Source organism: Scyliorhinus canicula, chromosome 3 (assembly GCF_902713615.1).
Source record: "Scyliorhinus canicula chromosome 3, sScyCan1.1, whole genome shotgun sequence".
NCBI lineage: Eukaryota > Metazoa > Chordata > Chondrichthyes > Carcharhiniformes > Scyliorhinidae > Scyliorhinus > Scyliorhinus canicula.
The window spans coordinates 273,945,424-273,968,768 of record NC_052148.1 but is presented as its reverse complement, the minus strand read 5'-3'; the positions used below and the strand labels follow the sequence as shown (position 1 = coordinate 273,968,768).

Below are 23,345 nucleotides of genomic sequence, written 5' to 3'. Positions count from 1 at the left end.
CAGTGGGCAGAGATTTAAGGTAAGGGGCGGGAGGTTTAGAGGGGATGTGAGGAAAAACCTTTTCACCCAGAGGGTGGTGGGAGTCTGGAACTTGCTGCCTGAAAGGGCGGTGGAGACAAAGACCCTCATGCGTAGAAACATGCATAGAAAATAGAAGCAGGAGGAGGCCATTCGGCCATTCGAGGCTGCTCCCCCATTCATTATGATCATGTTGTTCACCAGGATCGATAACTTGATCCTGCCTCCCTCCCATATCCCTCGATCCCTTTAGCCCCAAGAGCTATACCTAATTCTTTCATGAAATCACACAATATTTTTGGCCTCAACTACTTTCTGTGGCCGTGAATTCCACAGATTCCCCACTCTCTGGGTGAAGAAATTTCTCCTCATCTCAGTCCTAAAAGGTTTACCCCTTACCCTCAAACTGTGACCCCGAGTTCTGGACTCCCCCACTATCGGGAACATTCTTTCTGAATCTACCCTGTCTAATCCTGTTAGAATTTTGTAAGCTTCTAATAGATCCCCTCTCACTCTTCTAAACGCCAATGAATATAATCCTAACCAGCTTAGTCTCTCCTCATATGACAGTCCCGCCATCGCAGGAATAAGCCTGGTAAACCTTCGCTGCCCTCCCTCCATAGCAACAACATCCTTCCTCAGATAAGGACACCAAAACTGCTCACAATACACCAGGAGTGGCCTCACCAATGCCCTATACAATTGCAGTAAAACATCTCTATTCCTAGACTCAAATCCTCTCGCTATGAAGGCCAACATACCATTCACCTTCTTTACTGCCGGCTGTACCTGGGCACTTACTTTCAGCGACTGATGCACGAGGACACCAAGGTCTCGCTGAGTGTCCACCTCTTTCAATTTACACCCATTCAAATAATAATCTGCCTTCCTATTTTGCTACTGAGCGGATAACCTCACATTTATCCACATTATACTGCATCTGCCATGCATCTGCCCACTCACTCAGCCTGTCCAAATCCCGCTGAAACATCTCTGCATCCTCCTCACAGCTCACCCTCCCACCCAACTTTGCATCATCTGCAAATTTGGAGATAATACATTTAGTTCCCTCGTCCAGATCATTAAATGGGAGCAGTTGGGCTCCGAGCACAAATCCCTGCGTTACCCAACTAGCCACTACCTGCCAATCTGAAAAAGACCCATTTATTCCAACATTTTGCTTCCTGTTTGGTAACCAGCTTTCTATCCATTTCAAGACACTGCCCGTAATCCTACACGCTTCAACTTTACACAGTAATCTATGATATTTAACAAGTATTTAGTTGTGCACTTAGTTGGGCAGCACGGTAGCATAGTGGTTAACACGGTTGCTTCACAGCTCCAGGGTCCCAGGTTCGAATCCCGGCTGGGTCACTGTCTGTGCGGAGTCTGCACGTTCTCCCAGTGTGTGCGTGGGTTTCCTCCGGGTGCTCCGGTTTCCTCCCACAGTCCAAAGATGTGCCGGTTAGGTGGATTGGCCAGGCTAAATTGCCCTCAGGGTCCAAATTGCCCTTAGTGTTGGGTGGGGTTACTGGGTTATGGGGATAGGGTGGAGGTATGGGCTTGGGTAGGGTGCTCTTTCCAAGAGCCGGTGCAGACTCGATGGGCCGAATGGCCTCCTTCTGCACTGTAAATTCTATGAAACCTCAGGACATACAAGTGCTGGAAAATGGGATTTGAATGGTTAGGTGGTTGTTTTTGACCGGCCCAGAGGCGATGGGCCGAAGGGGCTTTTCTGTGCTGTGTGATTCTCTGACTCTATAGAAGGTCGTAGTATGATGCCAACAAATCAAAAGTCAAGAAACAACTCCATCGTGTAAGACACGGCCAACATTTCAACAAAGAACAAAGAAAATTACAGCACAGGAACAGGCCCTTCAGCCCTCCCAGCCTGCGCCGATCCAGATCCTTTATCTAAACCTGTTTCCTATTTCCCAAGGTCTACTTCCCTCTGTTCCCTGCCCGTTCATATATCTGTCTAGATGCATCTTAAATGATGCTATCGTGCCCGCCTCTACCACCTCCGCTGGCAAACCGTTCCAGGCACCCACCACCCTCTGCGTAAAAAACTTTCCACGCACATCCCCCTTAAACTTTCCCCTTCTCACCTTGAAATCGTGACCCCTTGTAACTGACACCCCCACTCTTGGAAAAAGCTTGTTGCTATCCACTCTGTCCATACCTCTCATAATTTTGTAGACCTCAATCAGGTCCCCCCTCAACCTCCGTCTTTCCAACGAAAACAATCCTAATCTACTCAACCTTTCTTCATAGCTAGCACCCTCCATACCAGGCAACATCCTGGTGAACCTCCTCTGCACCCTCTCTAAAGCATCCACATCCTTCTGGTAATGTGGCGACCAGAACTGCACGCAGTATTCCAAATGTGGCCGAACCAAAGTCCTATACAACTGTAACATGACCTGCCGACTCTTGTACTCAATACCCCGTCCGATGAAGGCAAGCATGCTGTATGCCTTCTTGACCACTCTCTCAACCTGCGTTGCCACCTTCAGGGTGCAATAGACCTGAACACCACAGATCTTTAGTAATGGAGAGGGATAGGTGCGTGCAACAGGACACGGTTTACAATTGGGGGAAGGGTAAATACAATGCTGTCAGACAAGAATTGAAGTGCAGAAGTTGGGAACATAGGCTGTCAGGGAAGGACACAAGCGAAATGTGGAACCTGTTCAAGGAACAGGTACTGCGTGTTTTTGATATGTATATCCCTGTCAGGCAGGGAAGAGATGGTCGAGTGAGGGAACCATGGTTGACGAAAGAGGTTGAATGTCTTGTTAAGAGGAAGAAGGAGACTTATGTAAGGCTGAGGAAACAAGGTTCAGACAGGGCGCTGGAGGGATACAAGATAGCTAGGAGGGAACTGAAGAAAGGGATTAGGAGAGCTAAGAGAGGGCATGAAAAATCTTTGGCGGGTAGGATCAAGGAAAACCCCAAGGCCTTTTACACATATGTGAGAAATATGAGAATGACTAGAGCGAGGGTAGGTCCGATCAAGGACAGTAGCGGGAGATTGTGTATTGAGTCTGAAGAGATAGGAGAGGTCTTGAATAAGTATTTTTCTTCAGTATTTACAAACGAGAGGGGCCATATTGTTGGAGAGGACAGTGTGAAACAGACTGGTAAGCTTGAGGAGGTACTTGTTAGGAAGGAAGATGTGTTGGGCGTTTTGAAAAACTTGAGGATAGACAAGTCCCCCGGGCCTGACGGGATATATCCAAGGATTCTATGGGAAGCAAGAAATGAAATTGCAGAGCCGTTGGCAATGATCTTTTCGTCCTCGCTGTCAACAGGGGTGGTACCAGAGGATTGGAGAGTGGCGAATGTCGTGCCCCTGTTCAAAAAAGGGAATAGGGATAACCCTGGGAACTACAGGCCAGTTAGTCTTACTTCGGTGGTAGGCAAAGTAATGGAAAGGGTACTGAGGGATAGGAATTTCTGAGCATCTGGAAAGACACTGCTTGATTAGGGATAGTCAGCACAGATTTGTGAGGGGTAGGTCTTGCCTTACAAGTCTTATTGACTTCTTTGAGGAGGTGACAAAGCAGTGGATGTAGTGTACATGGATTTTAGTAAGGCATTTGATAAGGTTCCCCATGGTAGGCTTATGCAGAAAGTAAGGAGGCATGGGATAGTGGGAAATTTGGCCAGTTGGATAACGAACTGGCTAACCGATAGAAGTCAAAGAGTGGTGGTGGATGGCAAATATTCAGCCTGGAGCCCAGTTATCAGTGGCGTACCGCAGGGATCAGTTCTGGATCCTCTGCTGTTTGTGATTTTCATTAACGACTCGGATGAGGGAGTTGAAGGGTGAGTCAGTAAATTTGTAGATGATACGAAGATTGGTGGAGTTGTGGATAGTGAGGAGGGCTGTTGTCGGCTTCAAAGAGACATAGATAGGATGCAGAGCTGGGCTGAGAAGTGGCAGATGGAGTTTAACCCTGACAAGTGTGAGGTTGTCCATTTTGGAAGGACAAATGTGAATGCGGAATACAGGGTTAACGGTAGGGTTCTTGGCAATGTAGAGGAGCAGAGAGATCTTGGGGTCTATGTTCATAGATCTTTGAAAGTTGCCACTCAAGTGGATAGAGCTGTGAAGAAGGCCGATGGTGTGCTAGCGTTCATTAGCAGAGGGATTGAATTTAAGAGCCATGCGGTGATGATGCAGCTGTACAAAACTTTGGTTAGGCCACATTTGGAGTACTGTGTGCAGTTCTGGTCACCTCATTTTAGGAAGGATGTGGAAGCTTTGGAAAAGGTGCAAAGGAGATTTACCAGGATGTTGCCTGGAATGGAGAGTAGGTCTTACGAGGAAAGGTTGAGGGTGCTAGGCCTTTTCTCATTAAAACGGAGAAGGATGAGGGCGACTTGATAGAGGTTTATAAGATGATCAGGGGAATAGATAAAGTAGACAGTCAGAGACTTTTTCCTCGGGTGGAACACACCATTACAAGGGGACATAAATTTAAGATAAATGGTGAAAGATATAGGGGGGATGTCAGAGGTAGGTTCTTTACCCAGAGAGTAGTGGGGGCATGGAATGCACTGCCTGTGGAAGTAGTTGAGTCGGAAACGTTAGGGACCTTCAAGCGGCTATTGGATAGGTACATGGTTAGGGTAGAATAAGGGAGTGTAGGTTAATTTCTTCTTAAGGGCAGCACGGTAGCATTGTGGATAGCACAATTGCTTCACAGCTCCAGGGTCCCAAGTTCGATTTCGACTTGGGTCATTGTCTGTATGGAGTCTGCACATCCTCCCCATGTGTGCGTGGGTTTCCTCCGGGTGCTCCGGTTTCCTCCCACAGTCCAAAGATGTGCAGGTTGGGTGGATCGGTCATGATAAATTGCCCTTAGTGTCCAAAATTCTATGATTATCCTAGGAAAAAAGTTCGGCTCAACATCGTGGGCCGAAGGGCCTGTTCTGTGCTGTATTTCTCTATTCTCTATAAACTCTATCTCTCTGTACATCAATTTTCCCCAGGACTCTTCCATTGACCATATAGTCCACAGAATATAGTTTCGAAGCAGCAAAGAATTTAATAATACAAGCACCAGTGATTCGGTGCAAATTAATTATTGGTTTAGCTGCTTGATCATCATAGAAACCTTTGGGAGAGTCAAGCAGAGGGGAAGCAAAGGAAATGATTGGCTAAGGAGCTGAGGAGTGTAAACAATGTGGTGAAATGGGGGTGGCATGTGGCACAGTGATTAGCACTGGGACTGCGCCGCTGAGGACCTGGGTTCGATCCCGGCCCCGGGTCACTGTCCGTGTGGAGTTTGCACATTCTCCCTGTGTCTGCGTGGGTTTCACCCCCACAACCCAAAGATGTGCAGGTCAGGTGGATTGGCCACACTAATTTGCCCCTTAATTGGAAAAAAATATAGAATAATTGGGTACTTTAAATTTATTTTTTAAAAAGAATGTGGTGAAATAGGAGGGTTTATTCATTGCCAATCCTTAATTTCCCTTTGAGACGTTTGGTGGAACCTTGAACCGAACATCTGGATTAGGAACAGGAGGAGGCCATTCTGCCCCTCGAGCATGCTCCGCCATTCAGTACGATCGTGGGTGACCTGGTTGTAACCTCAACTCCATATTCCTGCCCACCCCAATAAACTTTCACCCTCTTGTTTATCAAGAATCTATCCACCTCTGTCTTAAAAATATTCAAAAGATTTTGCTTCCATTGCCTTTTGAGACTCATGAGCCTCAGAAACAATTTCCCCCTCCTCTCTCTCCTAAACATGCCACCCCTTATTTTTAAACAGTGACCCCAGTTCTAGATTCTCCCACAAGAGGAAACATCCTCTCCACATCCATCCTGTCAACACCCCTCGGGTCTCCTCTTACACTCTAGTGGATACAAGCCTCGGGTGTCCAACCTTTCTTAGTAAGTCAGCCGTCCCATTCCAGGTATTAGTCTCGTAAACCTTCTCTGAACTGCTTCCAATGCATTTACCTATTTCTTTAAGTAAGGAGAGCAGTAGTGTACACACTACTCCAGCAAGTGTGGCCCATGTACATTTCTTTCGAAAGACTATAAGCAGTAGAGAAGCACTGTGGTTTCTGATTTTTATATTTGCTGGAAGACCATAAGCCATAGGAACTGAATTAGACCACTCGGCCCATCGCGTCTGCTCTGCCATTTGATCATGACTCATCCCAATTCTCCTGCCTTATCCTCATAACCCCCGATCCCCTTATTAATCAAGAACCGATCTATCTCTGTCTTCAAGGCACTCAGTGATTTGGCCTCCACAGCCTTCTGTGGTAAAGAGTTCCACAGATTCACCACCCTCTGGCTGAAGAAATTCCTCCTCATCTCTGTTTTAAAGGGGCAGCAGGGTGGCGCAGTGGGTTAGCCCTGCTGCCTCACGGCGCCAAGGTCCCAGGTTCGATCCTGGCTCTGGGTCACTGTCCGTGTGGAGTTTACACATTCTCCCCGTGTTTGCGTGGGTTTCGCCCCCACAACCCAAAGATGTGCAGGGTAGGTGGATTGGCCACGCTAAATTGCCCCTTAATTGGAGAAAATGAATTGGGTACTCTAAATTTATTTATAAAATAAGAAAAAAAAATCTGTTTTAAAGAATCGTCCCTTTAGTCCAGGGGTGGGCAAACTACGGCCCGCCAAAGGTCTTTATGCGGCCCACCAAGATCAACTTTTTTTTTTAATTTAAGGTTAATGGGGGGGGGGAGGGGGCTGTTGGGTTACTGGTATAGGGTGGATACGTTGACTTGAGTAGGGTGATCATTGCTCGGCACAACATGTGTTTCATGTGAAGTTTCTACTTTAAAATATTAATTAATAAAAATTAATTGCTTTTTTTTCTTTAAACTGAGTTACTTTGTTTTTCAAATAATGTGTTTCATGTAAAGTTTCTACTTTAAAATATCAATTAATAAAATTAATTGCTTTTTTTCTTTAAAAACCTTTTATTTTGGCTATTTTAAATATTAATTATTTTACTTAATATACTATGCGGCCCTTTAAAATTGTGAATTTCTGAATGTGGCCCTTGCACGGAAATGTTTGCCCACCCCTGCTTTAGTCTGAGATGTGGTCCTCTGGTTGTAGTTTCTCCTACTAATGGAAACATCCTCTCCACATCCACTCTATCCAGGTTCCAAGCCTCTCGGGTATCTTGTCAAGTCAAAAGAACTTGGGAAAGTCTAAAATCCCGTATCAGCCTCCCCGAACAGGCGCCGGAATGTGGCGACTAGGGGCTTTTCACAGTAACTTCATTGAAGCCTACTTGTGACAATAAGCATTTTTCATTTCATTTCAAATAGTTATTCTAAATATTGGTAATTGTTTCTCATGATGAACTACACCCCTTCTGTTAAAGAGGACAAGAACAGTGAAGACCGCAACATCCCCTGTGACTGGCTCCAGCTCATACCTCTCGGATCTCCGCCCTTAACCCTCCTCAACTTATTTATTTTTGTGATGTTCTGTATGCACAGTGACCTCACTATAATATAAATGTAGGCTTTTCTTTCTTCGGTGTTGATCCCATTTTCTTATTTGCTGGATGGTAATAAGTCTTTGTCAGACTTTCAATCTGAAAAACTATCAATATTTATGAGTTTGCTTTACTTTGAGATTTATTGAGGTTCTTTAATGCGACAGAGGATATGAATTATTTAATGTCTGCAGCAAGTTAGCTGCATCTGTGACTTAACAAAGCCATTTATTTCTGCACCTGACATGGCACACAAAAGATTGTGGACTCCTGGAGTATCAATGATTAAAGAAAAAACTGAATCGGTTATTTTCCTGCACAAAAGAAAAGATGCTTGTGCACAGTGCGCAGTCGGCTGTGCATGTCAGACTGGTTGCGACTGTAGTGATTTCTGATTAGTGCCTAATTTTACAAAGCTGCTCTTGTATTTGACTCCTGTTCAAAATCTTCATTTCATCCAATTCCGTTGTAAATTCTTACTGTAAAGAACAGAAATTCCTGACATTTGTGATGAGAAGGGTTAATGCTAAGCTTGTTTCTGTGGAGCACCACTGTTTTATTCATGAGCTGTGCCGGAAACTCCCCTGTACTGCTCCACTCGCCTTGCTGCTGCGTATCATCAGATATCCCGGAGCACTTAAGGATTGATGAAAGGAAGCTTGGGGCTTGCACTTTCTATCGAGATATTAGCAGGAGTCTGGAAGCATTTGAGGGCGGCTTTTAGAGAGGTTAAAGCGTTAATGGCTGTCATCAGGCAGCAGAGATGAATTTGCTCGTTCAGGAGTAGACGTCGAGTGAGACATTTGCTTTGTTTGTTGCACTGAGCTGGAGCAGACAATCTGGTGAAACTCTGCAGAGTGGCCAGCTCCATGTGAGGAGCTGCAGAGTGTCCATCGCCCCCTGGGTCTCCGCTCTTCTGTGCATTGCTCACGTTGCGTGGATAGAGAGAATCTATTTCTTCTGGGGGAGGGGGCGGGGAATGTGTTGATGCTGGGCATCAATTAAAGATGTCAGAACGAGGGCAGCACGGTGGCTCAGTGGGTTAGCACTGCTGCCTCACGGCGCCGAGGTCCCAGGTTCGATCCCGGCTCTGGGTCACTGTCCATGTGGAGTTTGCACATTCTCCCCGTGTTTGCGTGGGTTTCGCCCCCACAACCCAAAAAGATGTGCAGAGTCGGAGGATTGGCCACACTAAATTGCCCCATAGTTGGAAAAAATGAATTGGGTACTCTAAATTTATTTTATTTTTTTTATTTTTTAAATGTCAGAACTGAGTTTCTGGGAAGCAGATTGAGGATCAGGGATGCAATGAGGGTGGATGGAGTTGAGATACAAATGAATGGTGGCGGGCTTCTCGTCTTCCCATGTTTCTATATACTCAGTCCAGCCACCTTGTATTTTATACCATCTTTGTTTCTAGTCTTGGTTTTGGAGGATTGTTTGGAGATCACCGAACATTTTTTTATTCTTCCCTAGAATGTGGGTGTCGCTGGCTAGGCCAGCATTTATTGCCCATCCCTAATTGCCCTTGTGGAGGTGGTGGTGGACCACCTTCTTGAACCAGCTGCAGTCCATGTGTAGGGTGGCACTGTGGCACAGTGGTTCGCACAGTCGCTTCACAGCTCCAGGGTCCCAGGTTCGATTCCCCGCTGGGTCACTGTGCGGAGTCTGCACGTTCTCCCCGTGTCTGTGTGGGTTTCCTCCGGGTGCTCCGGTTTCCTCCCACAGTCCAAAGATGTGCAGGTTAGCTGGATTGGCCATGCTAAATTGCCTTTAGGTTAGATGGGATTACTGGGTTACGGGGATAGGGTGGACGTGTAGGCTTAAGCAGGGTGCTGTCTCCAAGAGGCGGTGCAGACTCGATGGGTCGATGATTCTAGGTACACCCACTGTGCTGTTAGGGAGGGAGTTCCAGGATTTTGGCCCAGTGACCGTGAACGAACGGCCGATATATTTCCAAGTCAGGATGATATGTGGCTTCAAGGGGAACCTCCAGGTGGTGCTATTCCCGTGTGCCTGATGACCTTGTCCTTGGAGGTCGTAGAGGTCATGGGTTTGGAAGGTCATAATCTTTGAGTCAAAGTAAAGGTTCCGAAGCAGCAGTAAGCTACCCTGAATTGTAATTTGATTTTAATAGCTAGCCCTCTCGATACCAATAAAAAGAACTTGCATTTATTTCTCTCATGTCTTTCACAATGTCATAACATCCCAGGGTTTTTTACAAACTATTATGATGCAGAGGAGAGAGATGGTAAACTTTATAGATTTATTTACAATTATTTACAAGGTTCTGCATAACGCAGCATCTCCCTCTCCATGCAGTCCTAACTGGGAGGACACTAAACACCAGGCCCTGACCCGGGCGTCTGCTCACCTCCGCAGCTGACCTGGGGAGCTTGTACTCCACGTGTTGCACGGGGAGGTCAATGAAGATTTTCCCGTGGATCTTGTGCAGGTGGTGACACAGAGTGAGATCCCTTTGGAGCATTGTCACTGAATGTTGGGAATGCAGCAAGCCAGCTTCTGCAGCAAGATCCCAGAAACAACAATAAGGTCATGACCAGATAATCTGTTTCTTGAGCTTTTGGCTTCGAACTGTCCAACCGCACTGCTCTCTGTGTCTGCGTGCGATTTAATTCTATTAATAAAGAGGTCAGTTGTCCCCAGCACAGGTCAGGGGTCAGTCACGATGATCGGCATCTCCTCCGCTAACGGGAACAATTGTCTGTAATTGTGGTGAAGGCGTGTTGGATGCAATGCGAGTGTAATTGTCATGTTCCCGCCCCCCTCTCCAATCAAAAGGCCAACCCACGACATTTGGCACGTTGCCAATCTCTGCAGTGTCTGTACTGAGAGCTGCTGACGCGGCTGCATTAGAAAGACACATTTGCATTTCTATAGCGCCTTTCACAGCCACAGGAAGCCCCAAAGTGCTTCACAGCCAATGAAGTACTTTTCAAAGTGTAGTCACTGCTATAATGTGGGGGGCCTGACAGCCAGTTTTCACACGGCAAGATCCCACACACGCAGCAATGCGCGAGTGACCAGATACTTGCTTTCAGTGATATTGGTTAAAGGATAACTATGGACCCCAGGACACTGGGCAAAACTCCCCATCTTTTCTTCAAATTGAGGCTCTTGTATGTTCATCTGAGACGATGGATGGCATCGTTGCATGGCCCGGGAGCACAGTGGTTAGCACTGTTGCTTCACAGCCCCAGGTTCGATTCCTGGCTTGGGCCACTGTCTGTGGGTTTTCTCCGGGTGCTCCGGTTTCCTCCCACAGACCAAAGATGTGCAGGATAGGTGGATTGGCCACGATAAATTGCCCCTTAGTGTCCAAAAAAGGGTAGGCTGGGTTACGGGGATAGGGTGGAGGTGTGGACTTGGGTAGGGTGCCCTTTACAAGGGCTGGTGCAGACTCAATGGGCTGAATGGCCTCCTTCTGCACTGTAAATTCTATGATTCTATGACAGGACCTCGTTCTAACCTCTCTGAGACAGCAGTTTCCAGAATGCAGTTCTCCCTCAGTCCCGTGCTGCGAGACTTTTACCAGCCTGAACCTTCGAGCTTTGGAATGGAATTTAAACCCACAACGTTCTGACTTGGAGTTGAGGACACGACCCGTTGAGCTAATCCTGGTGGCAATGACACAGGTTTTTAGTTGCATTATCTCAGCTCCCGCGTGCCCGACCCGGGGGGCAGACTGATGGTTCTCGGCCGCCCTGATTGGAGGGCAAGGGGAGCCTTGTACGTGACCGGGCGATGTTTCGAGAGGCTAAGGCGCTCAATACAAATACTACTGGAGTTTTTCTAAATAAGGATTTGATTGTTACGAAAATTGTTATTTCAAAGCAAAATACTGCAGCTGCTGGAAATCTGAAATAAAAAACAGAAAATGCTGGAAAAACTCATCATCTGTAAGGGAGAGAAACAGAATTGACATCTCCGGGCGATAAACTTTCATCAGAAGTGATTTAATTTTGTTATTTGTTTTGCTGGAGAGAGGAATCTCTCAAAAACGTTGGGGGAAAGATATTCAAGACAGCTCGGTTTCGTGGAGCAGGCCAGAAGCCTAATTTTATAACTGTTTGCATTTATATAGCGTCTTTAACCTCGGCACTTTGCAAGAGGGTTATCGAACAAAATTTGACAGAGTGACAGTGGGAGCCGTTAGGGCAATGGCCAATAATTTGATGAAAGCGGTGTTTATAGGAGGTGAGAGGGGGAAATTCCAGAGCTTAGCGTCCAGGCAGTTGAAGGCCTGGCCGCTGACTGTGAAACCATTAAAATTGGGGATGCCTGGGCAGCACGGTGGCACAGTGGTTAGCATTGTTGCCTCACGGCGCTGAGGACCCGGGTTCGAATCCCGGCTCTGGGTCACTGTCCGTGTGGAGTTTGCACATTCTCCCCGTGTCTGCGTGGGTTTCACCCCCACAACCCAAAAGATGTGCAGGGTAGGTGGGATTGGCCGTGCTAAATTGCCCCTTAATTGGAAAAAAATAATTGGGTATTCTAAATTGAAAAAAAAAAATTGTGGATGCCTGAAAGGCGGCAATTAGAGGCAGAGATCTCATTTCCTGTTCAGCTCTGGATGTTTAATACAGATTCAGTGAAATGCATAACGTTACATGTTGGCTGGAATTCTGTGCACCTTTACCGATTGAACTGCTGCTAAATGCAAGTTATTTGGTGAGTTTAATGAGGAATGTTTTTTGGTGCCTCAGTTAATAAATTTGGAAATATTTTCTCCCCTCACTTCCCACGCTGGGTGCTGGACACTGTTGCGGTAATATTGACGTGTTTTATCGCAAAGGGGCAGGGTATTTTGTGTGGTTTTCCTGAAGCTTGTTATTTTGAACATTCTCTTAATGGGGAAGAGATTGCGCAAGTGTTGCAACTTCTCTTCAATTCATTGAGTTTCTACTGCCCAGAAGCTTGTTTCCTAATACAAGAGAGACTGTTGATAGCACGGAGTCCTGTTACTGGTGCCGTTGGAGTTTTTCACCATTTATGCTGCAATTTTTTTATGCATTTCATTGGAAAAACACTGGGCTGGATTCTCCGCAGCCCGATTCCGAAATCGTGACCAGCGCCGGGGCTAAGAATCCATTTCCCCGCATGGAATCGTGACCAGCGCCGGGGCGGAGAATCCAGTCCCCGCATGGAATCGTGACCAGGGCGGAGAATCCAGTCCCCGCATGGAATCGTGACCAGGGCGGAGAATCCAGTCCCCGCATGGAATCGTGACCGGGGCGGAGAATCCAGTCCCCGCATGGAATCGTGACCAGCGGCGGGGCGGAGAATCCAGTCCCCGCATGGAATCGTGACCAGCGCTAGGGCGGAGAATCCAGTCCCCGCATGGAATCGTGACCAGCGCCGGGGCGGAGAATCCAGTCCCCGCATGGAATCGTGACCGGGGCGGGGCGGAGAATCCAGTCCCCGCATGGAATCGAGACCGGGGCGGGGCGGAGAATCCAGTCCCCGCATGGAATCGTGACCGGGGCGGAGAATCCAGTCCCCGCATGGAATCGTGACCGGGGCAGGGCAGAGAATCCATTTCCCCGCATGGAATCGTGACCAGCGGCGGGGCGGAGAATCCAGTCCCCGCATGGAATCGTGACCAGCGGCGGAGAATCCAGTCCCCACATGGAATCGTGACCAGCGCCGGGGCGGAGAATCCATTTCCCCGCATGGAATCGTGACCAGCGCCGGGGCGGAGAATCCATTTCCCCGCATGGAATCGTGACTGGGGCGGAGAATCCAGTCCCCGCATGGAATCGAGACCAGCGCCGGGGCGGAGAATCCAGTCCCCGCATGGAATCGTGACCAGCGGCGGGGCGGAGAATCCAGTCCCCGCGGAGAATCCAGTCCCCGCATGGAATCGAGACCGGGGCGGAGAATCCAGTCCCCGCATGGAATCGTGACCGGGGCGGAGAATCCAGTCCCCGCATGGAATCGAGACCGGGGCGGAGAATCCAGTCCCCGCATGGAATCGAGACCAGCGGGGGTTCCCCGATTCTGCGGGCCCCGAAAAGCGGCATACCCCGAGTACGCTGCGCCGCAAAGCACCGACCTACAGCCATTGCTGGATGCCTACTCCGCCATTCTCCGCTCCTGACCGGCCGAAATCCTGACGGCGTGGATCTAACACGGTCCTGCAGGTTGGGAAACTCAGTTCGCAGGCCGACCTGGTCAGGGGGGGTGGGGGGGCAGACTGATGGTTCGCGCGGCCGCCCTGATCGGAGGGCAAGGGGAGCCTGATACGCGACCGGGCAATTTTTGGGCGGGCGGTCCGCGTCAGGCACGCGGCCGATCGAGGGCACTGTGTTTAAGGTCCAGCTCCACGGTCTGAGTCCGCCATGGAACACACTGCGGCCGCTGGAGGCTGCCGCCGTGCACATGTGCGCCCTCTGACCCGGAAGTGCGGGTCGCGTATCTGCAGCAAAAGTTCCCGTACCAGCCTCCCCGGACAGGTGCCGGAATGTGGCGACTAGGGGCTTTTCACAGTAACTTCATTGAAGCCTACTTGTGACAATAAGCGATTTTCATTTCATTTCATTGTGTTACAATGGTTCACTGCTAGGCCCCCTGCTGGGCTGGGAATAGGTGGCCTTTTCACGCCAGTTTTTCTGGTGTTAAAGGCCACGGTTTTTACGACGGCGTGGGGACATAGTCCGAAAAATGGAGTCCGGCCCACTAGCTTCAGAATATTTAAATGCTGCTGCTGATTATTTACAACTTGGCCCCTATAACTGCTGCTCTCATTTCTCAACGCCATCTTGTTTGATGTTTTTAATTTGTCTTTTTTTCCTTGTAGTTAGACAGATTCAAAGAACCCCCTGCTTACGGACCCATGTGTGACCTATTGTGGTCAGACCCGCTGGAGGACTTTGGAAATGAGAAGTCACAGGAACATTTCACTCACAATACAGTCAGAGGCTGTTCATACTTCTACAGGTAGGAGGATAGTTTCCACTCTGTTCCTCCAAACCCTTGTTGCTGAATGTTGTGCTCCCCACATCTGGAATGCTGGGCACAAATATTAGTACCATGTGTTAGGAAGGATCTATTGGCCTTGGAATGAGCAGGAGGCGGGGTCAAAAGAATGTTAATTCTACTGTTATGGTTAAGAATAAACGGATGGAAGATATTGATTAATTAGGCATCTTTTCAGTGTCTATTAAAAGGAGTTTGAATTAGTTTATATTTGATTTGCGAAGGAGTAAAAGAAGGGTTGCCTGTAACGTTAGGGGTCTTGAGGGGTCCGTGTTCCGCGTACACGTGTGAGGTGGAAGCCCCTGTTTTATTATCTAAGGGGGCTCCTCCTCCAGCTTTGGTTGCACTTTGACCCCGCACTCCTGAAGTTTGGCCACCCACTGTGGAGGGGGGGGGGCTGGCACGTCGGAGTACCCCCCTCGTGGGTCCGCTCCTGGGCCTGGCCGAGGTGACCATAGGCGGTGGGTGGTTGAGGGAGCTGTTCCGCCTGGCTCTGCCCCTGGAGCATGCGGTGCCTGAGGCCTTGCAGGACAGGTCGGCATCATGAGGGCTGGATTACATCATCAGCCCCAGAAAGATTATTTTACTATGATAGGTTAAAGTTCTGTCTTTCTACAGTTCCCCTTTCAGTGTCGGATTGTTTGATAATTTGTTTGTGTCTATTTGATTGCTGGGACACTGGATGGTTGGTAGGTAGGAGGTGAGATTTGTAATGCTGCTGTCAGGAGAAGGATCTATATCCTTATTCATACTTCATCTGTGTTGGGATTCATTTACCGGGTAGACCCATCAAAATATTATTGACCCTTAAAGGGTTGGATCATTGGGAGAGGATTACACAATCTATGTTTGTATCCCTTGGCATATTCCGTTTAGGGGCGATTTGATCGAAGCTGTTACGATTTTGTAAGGGATTGATATGGTAGAGTTTATGGAGCCTTTTCTTTGTGGTGGGGGAGTTTTGGACAAAGGGGGATGGTTGACCTTAAAGCTAGGCCTTTCGGGAGAGAAATTAGAAAACATCTTTCAGGCAAAGAGTGGAGAAGTGAGGAACTCTGTCACAATCAAACAATATCGTTGTTTGCTCGTTCAGGTTGGGGCTCCATCTAGAATGGCAACTATTCCACCCCGCATTCTATTTAATGTTATTGATTCATTAAAATTTCTACCGTGAGCATTTAATCTACACTGTTTCGGATCGCTTCATTCCAATTATCAAATGATTCAAAATTAGTATTGTTGAATGTGTTCTTTACATTAGAATAACACACACGATTGTAACATTGGACTCATTAACGTACCCTACATGCATGACCTCTCCCCCTCCCTCTCTCTCTCTGCCTCTCTCTCTCTGCCTCTCTCTCTCTGCCTCTCTCACTACATGCATGACCTCTCTCTCTGTGCCTCGCTCTCTCTCTGCCTCTCTCTCTCTGCATCTCTCTCTCTCTGCCTCTCTCTCTCTCTCTCTCTGCATCTCTCTCTCTCTGCATCTCTCTCTGCATCTCTCTCTCTCTGCCTCTCTCTCTCTCTCTCTCTGCATCTCTCTCTCTCTGCATCTCTCTCTCTGCCTCTCTCTCTGCATCTCTCTCTCTCTGCCTCTCTCTCTGCCTCTCTCTCTCTGCTTCTTTCTCTCTCTCTGCCTCTTCTCTCTGCTTCTCTCTCTCTCTCTCTCTCTGCCTCTCTCTCTCTCGCTCTCTGCCTCTCTCTCTCTGCCTCTCTCTCTCTCTCTCTCTCCTTCTCTCTCTGCCTCTCTCTCTCTCTGCCTCTCCTCTCTCTCTCTCTGCCTCTTCTCTCTCTCTCGCCTCATGCTGCTCTCCTCTCTCTGCCTCTCTCTCTCTCTCTCTCTGCCTCTCTCTCCTCTCCTTGCCTCTCTCTCTCTCTTGCCCCTCTCTCTCTCTCTCTGCCTCTCTCTCTCTGCTTCTCTCTCTGTCTCACTCTCTGCCTCTCTTCCTATGCTCTCCTCTCTGCTCTCTCTCGGCTTCTCTCTCTTGTGCCTCTCTCTCTCTGCCTCCCCTCTCTCTCTCTCTGCCTCTCTCTCTCTCTGCCCCTCTCTCTCTACTCTCTCTGATCTCTCTCTCCTCTCTCCTCTGCCTCTCTCTCTCTCTCTGCCTCTCTCTCTCTCTCTCTCTGCCTCTCTCTCTCTCTCTCCTGCTCTCTCTGCTTCTCCTCTCTCTGCCTCCTCTCTCTCTCTCTCTCCTGCCTCTCTCTCTCTGCTCTCTCTCTCTGCCTCTCTCTCTGCTCTCTCTCTCTGCCTCTCTCTCTCCTCTCTCCTCCTCCTCTCTCTCTGCCTCTCTCTCTCTCTCTCTCTGCTCTCTCTCTGCCTCTCTCCCTCTCTGCTCTCTCTCTCTCTCTGCCTCTCTCTCTCTCTCTCTGCCTCTCTCTCTCCTCTCTCTGCCTCTCTCTCTCTCTCTCTCTGCCTCTTTCTCTGACAGCCAGTCCTACTGAGACACATTTCCTTTTCGTTAGACATTACAAAGACTGAAACCACTGTCCTTGATTCCCGCCAAACAACCCTATCAAATTCCGTTTCCTTCCCTGCCCCTGTCCCCTCTCGCCTGTGTGTCTGGTTCAAGCCCCACTCCAGCACTTTAGTAAAAACACTCGATTGAGTATTAATTTCAAGGTGAACGGGAAATATCCCACGGCAGTATTTTAGAGAAAAACAGGGGAGTTAACTCCTGTAGTCAGGGGAAATAGCCTTCTCAAAATCAACATCACAAAAACTGATTAGCTGGTCATTATCACGTTGTTTCTTGTGCAATTTTGCTGGGTCCGTATTCGCTGTTGTGTTTCCTACAATACAACAGTGACTACACTTCAAAAAGTACTTCATTGACTGCTAATTGTTTAGGTCATCCTGTGATCATGATGGGTGCTATCGCAATGCAAGTCTTTCTCTTCTACTGGGAGATGATCTGCTGACTCCATCACCTCTCCATCGCTCAAACTGCCTGCTTCAAATCTTCTAACATCACCAGTTTCCATTCTGCCTCCGTCTGTCTGGAAACCTCCAGTCTTCTCCTCTTCCATCCATCTTCCACCGTCCATAATCTTCAGCCTGTCCAACACCCCATTACCCCGATACGAACTAGCGCCGAGTCCCATTCATCCATCAACCCCCTGTGCCCACCGCGGGGACCCCGCCCCTCTGTGCCCACCGCGGGGACCCCGCCCCTCTGTGCCCACCGCGGGGACCCCGCCCCTCTGTGCCCACCGCGGGGACCCCGCCCCTCTGTGCCCACCGCGGGGACCCCGCCCCTCTGTGCTCACCGCGGGGACCCCCGCCCCGCTGCCCTCACCGCGGGGACCCTCCGCTCACCGCAGGGAACCCCCCCCCACCGTGCTCACCGTGGCCCCCTCCTCCCCCCACCGGTGCTCACCGCGGGGACCCTCCCCCTCCGCTCACCGCAGGGAATCCCCCACCGTGGCCCCCCTCCCCCCCACCGGTGCTCACCGCGGGGACCCCCCTCCTGCGTTCACCGCGGGGACCCCCCCCCCTGCACTCACCGCAGGGAACCCCCTCACCGTGCTCACCGTGCCCCCCCCCTGCGCTCACCGCGGGGACCCCCCCTCCTGCACTCACCGCAGGGAACCCCCTCACTGTGCTCACCGTGCCCCCCCCCCCGCGCTCACCGCGGGGACCCCCCCCCCTCCTGCGCTTACCGCGGGGACCCCCCCCTCCTGCGCTCACCGCGGGAAACCCCCCACCGTGCTCACCGGGGACCCTCCCCCTTGTGCTCACCGCGGGGAACCCCCTGCATTCGCTCCCTTTGCTGCCAAGCACCAGCCACCCCCCCAGCTTTCTCAGTAACCTCCCGAAACCCTCAGAGAAACCTCCACCCCTTCTCCCCCCTCAATTCTGGCCTCCTGCATTCCCCCAAATCACTTGGTCTCACTTTTGGGAATTGTGGCTTGCACCATTTCAGCCTAATTCCGGAATTTCCTCCTTAAACCTCTGTCTCCCTGTCTTTTGTCCTCAAAGCCAGACGCTGAGACAAAGTTTTTAGTCAAACCGCCCCCCCCCCCCCCCCCCCCCCCCACCCACCGCCACCGCGTGTTCCGTCTTTAACTTTGTGTCGGTTTATTCTTGGTTGCAGTCCTTGAGCCGGTTTCCTGTGTTGAAGCTTCTGTAAAAATGCGAGTTGTACCTAATTCCGACGAGCTAGTTTTGTTTCAGAACTGGATTGGGCTATCAGGAATAAACTGTACTTGGTGATATGTGGGTTATTTTACAACAGTGTTGTCACGCTGTAAAAGATTGGACAGAAGACGATCTTTTGAAAACTGGTTAAAGCTGTAAAAAAAAACCCGGAGGGGATTAAAAACACTGTATCCAGGGTTTTTGTCGAGCGCAGACTACAGGGGCTGTGTCACCAAAATGCATAATGACTTCATGAAAAATACATGTCAATGTAATTTCTTTCAGAATTCAATTCAGTTCAAGCTGCTGGTTATAAATTGGACAGAACCATTCTAAATGATCCAGAATCCAGTCAAAGGGCCAGAATGTGGTTCCGATAGTGACGATTGTAGTGAGAACCAACCATGCCATGAGAACCGTCACATTTAGGAAATTTTACCATCAATAGTGCAACTGTGCAAGAGGTCACAGCAACATTAAAGCAGATTAAAGTTGGCAGCCAAGGTGCTTACTGATACCGTCGCTTGGCATTCTCACTCGCACTTCACCTCTCATTTCCCTGTGCTTTCCCAAATTCAGTAACAAATTGACACCTCCTAAATTAGGGGAGGCAATGGTGCGGTGATATTGTGATTAGACCAGTAATCCAGAGACCCAGAGTAATGCTCTGGGGAACCCGGTTCAAATCGCACCATGCCAGACAGTGAAATTTGAACTGTCTAAAAATCATCGAATTTACAGTGCAGAAGGAGGCCATTTGGCCCATCGAGTCTGCACCAGCCCCTGAAAGAGCACCCTGCCCAAACCCACACCTCCACCTTACCCCCCTAACCCAGCAACCCACCTAACGTTTGGTCACTACGGGGCAATTTAGCGTAACCAATCCACCCAACCTGCACATCTTTGGACTGGGAGGAAACCGGAGCACCCGGAGGAAACCCACGCACACACAGGGGAGAACGTGCAGACTCCGCACGGACAGTGACCCAAGCCGGGAATCGAACCCGGGACCCTGGTGCTGTGAAGCAACAGTGCTAACCACTGTGCTAACATGCCGCCCCTCTGGAATTAAAAGTCTAATGATGACCATCAAACCATTGTCGTAAAAACCCATCTGGTTCACTAGCGTCCATTAGGGAAGGAAATCTGCCGTCCTTACCTGGTCTGTCCGACATGTGATTCCAGACCAATGTGGTCGCATCTTAAATGCCCCCTGAAATGTTGGGCCACTCAGTGCAAGGATCAATCAGGGATGGGCGTTAAATGTTGGCCCAGTCAGCGAGGCTCACCTCTCCTGAACAAATAAAAAAAATGCAGAGGGTGACACAGGATATATGACACAAACAGGCCATTCGGCCCAAACATGGTTAGTGGTTATCCTCCACTCAAACCTCCTCCAATCTTTCCTGCTATAAACCTGCCATCGTAACCCTCTGTCCTCCTTTCCCTCACGTCCTTGTCCAGTCTCCTTAAATGTCTCTAATCACTACACCCACTCCCTGTGGGAGTGAGTTCCACGTTCTCTCCCTCTCTGGGTAAAGAGGTTTCTCCTGAATTCCCGATTGGATTTCCTGCTGACTCTGAACGGCCTCTCGTTCTGCTCTTCCCACAAGAGGAAATATTCTCTCTGTATCCACAGGAAACTTTCACAATTTCCTGGGGCAGCACGGTGGCGCAGTGGTTAGCACAACCGCCTCACGGCGCTGAGGTCCCAGGTTCGATCCCGGCTCTGGGTCACTGTCCGTGTGGAGTTTGCACGTTCTCCCCGTGTCTGCGTGGGTTTCGCCCCCACAACCCAAAAATGTGCAGGGTTAGGTGGATTGGCCACGCTAAATTGCCCCTTAATTGGAAAAAATAATTGGGTAATCTAAATTTTAAAAAAAACTTTCACAATTTCCTTAAATGTTTGACACACGCCATTCAGGTTTCTGCCCTTTCGCAATAAAGACGTGGATCTTATCAAAGTTGCCGGTGACATTCTACATCACTATGAGATTTCTGCAGCCTTTGACATGCTTCCTCTCCGTATACTCCTCCGATATCACACCTTCATCCAGCTGCTTGAGACAGTATTTGCTGGTCACATTCTTACCCATCTAATCACCACCCGAGTATCACTTGCAATGGTTTCTTTTCCTGTTCCCGCCCCGTCCTATTTTTAATACCCATGCTACCCCTCAGTGACATCAGCTGTAAACACACTGTTAGTTTTCTCATGTACACTGAGGATGTCCACCCACCTCGACCTCACCACCACTCCCTCTCTCCACCCCCCCTCTCTCCACCCCTCCCTCTCTCCACCCCTCCCTCTCTCCGCCCCTCCCTCTCTCCACCCCTCCCTCTCTCCGCCCCTCCTCTCTCCGCCCCTCCTCTCTCCACCCCTCCCTCTCTCCGCCCCTCCCTCTCTCCGCCCCTCCCTCTCTCCGCCCCTCCCTCTCTCCGCCCCTCCCTCTCTCCACCCCTCCCTCTCTCCGCCCCTCCCTCTCTCCCCCCTCCCTCTCTCCACCCCTCCCTCTCTCCACCCCTCCCTCTCTCCACCCCTCCTCTCTCTCCACCCCTCCTCTCTCCGCCCCCTCCCTCTCTCCACCCCTCCCTCTCTCCACCCCTCCCTCTCTCCGCCCCTCTCTCTCCCTCTCTCCGCCCCTCCCTCTCCCTCTCTCCGCCCCTCCCTCTCCCTCTCTCCGCCCCTCCCTCTCTCCAACCCCTCCCTCTCTCCGCCCCTCCCTCTCTCCGCCCCTCCCTCTCTCCACCCCTCCACTGTTGCTAAATGATCAGACTGCGTATCCGACATCAGTCGGTGGAGGCAGTGGTGTTGCGGTTTTGTCGCTGGACGAGTAATCCAGAGACCCAGACTCATTCTCTGGGGTCCCAAATTCAAATCCCACCAGGGCAGACGGTGACATTTTAATTCAATAAATAAAAATCTGGGATTAAAAGTCCAATGGTGTCCATGAAACCATTGCCGATTGTTGTAAAAAAAAAACCCATCTGGTTCACTAATGTCCTTCAGGAAAGGAAATCTGCCGTCCTTACCCGGTCTGGCCTACATGTGACTCCAGACCCACAGCAATGTGGTTGACTGTTAAATGCCCTCTGGGTTGGGTAAATAAATGCTGACACAGCCAGAGACGCCCACATCCCAAAGTACTGGATGGGTAGATATTTCTTCCAGTTAAATATTGGAATGACTGAAGAGGCTGTCTTCAGTTCCTGCTGCAAACTCTGTTCCCTAGCAACTGACTCCATCTCTCTCCTTGGTTACGGTTTGAAGCTGATTCAGACTGTCTACAACCCCGGTGTCATATTTCACCCAGAGCTCAACTCCTGACGGTAAATCTTGGCCATCGCCCGGTTCCACCTTGCCAACATCCCCCGACTCTGGTCACTCCTGACCAGCCTCCCACATTCTACCCTCGATAAACTCAATGGAGCCTGGCTGTGCATAACCATTGTCAATGCTGGTAGATCGCACTACGGCAGCATTCAGGATTGTGAATGTTTATCTTTCTGGCCAACCATCTTACCTGTCCAGCTTCCCACTGAAGCTGTTCCCCTGTACAATCACCAACCGTCCGTCACTTGATGCAGAAATCAAAATGAACATCACAAAGTTGCAGCTGTTATGTCCAAGCTGAGTAAGAGGGTGTGGAACCTGACTGGGAACACCGAGCTGTGAGCCTGTGTCCTCAGCATGGTCCTCACCAGTGGTGAGACCTGGAGAGGGCAGGCGAGGCTGGAGAAACGGCTGGAGAATGTCCATGATCGCTGTCTCAGGCGTATCCTCGCTATCTCCTGACAGACAAGGTCTTGGGGTACTCTAATTCCATCAGCATACTCTCATTACAGAGCCAACATGTCTTGTGCTGTCTCAGCCACATTCATCAAGATGGATGATGGTCGTATACCCAAAGGCCTTCTGTACAATACCCTGGCCTCTGGGGCCCAAACGTCTTGGGTGTCCATACCTTCTCTGCAAGGTGGGACGTGGTGGTGTAGTGGTCACTAGTAATCCAGAAACACAAGGTAATGCTCTGGGAACTCGGGATCAAATCCCGCCACTGCACATGGTGAAATTTGAATTCAATAAAAATCTGGAATTGAAGTCCAATGAAATGAAATGAAAACCGCTTATTGTCACGAGTAGGCTTCAAATGAAGTTACTGTGAAAAGCCCCTAGTCGCCACATTCCGGCGCCTGTTCGGGGAGGCTGTTACAGGAATGGAACCGTGCTGCTGGCCTGCCATGGTCTGCTTTCAAAGCCAGCGATTTAGCCCAGTGAGCTAAACAGCCATGAAACCCTTGTGGATTGTGCAAAGACCAATATGATTGCAGACCCTCAGCAATTTAGGGCAGCACGGTAGCACAAGTAGCTAGCACTGTGACTTCACAGCGCCAGGGTCCCAGGTTCGATTCCCCGCTGGGTCACTGTCTGTGCGGAGTCTGCACGTTCTCCCTGTGTCTGCGTAGGTTTCCTCCGGGTGCTCCGGTTTCCTCCCACAGTCCAAAGACTTGCAGGTTAGGTGGATTGGCCATGATAAATTGCCCTTAGTGACCAAAAAGGTGAGGGTGGGGGTTATTGGGTTACGGGGATAGGGTGGAAGTGAGGGCTTAAGTGGGTCGGTGCAGACTCGATGGGCCGAATGGCCTCCCTCTGCACTGTATGTTCTATGTAATGTGGTTGACTCTTAAATAGCCTCTGAAAT

General features: G+C 49.7%; 1 protein-coding gene across 9 annotated transcripts in view; it reads left to right on the top strand.

Moving 5' to 3' along the window:
- LOC119963564 (serine/threonine-protein phosphatase 2B catalytic subunit alpha isoform) overlaps positions 1 to 23,345 on the top strand; it is a 400,495-nt gene that overhangs the window by 250,235 nt on the left and 126,915 nt on the right. For all 9 annotated transcript variants that reach the window (XM_038792880.1, XM_038792881.1, XM_038792873.1 and 6 more), the window contains one exon: positions 14,323 to 14,462. In XM_038792880.1, coding sequence (XP_038648808.1) covers positions 14,323 to 14,462 — 140 coding nt within the window. The remainder of the gene's footprint in view (positions 1 to 14,322; positions 14,463 to 23,345) is intronic.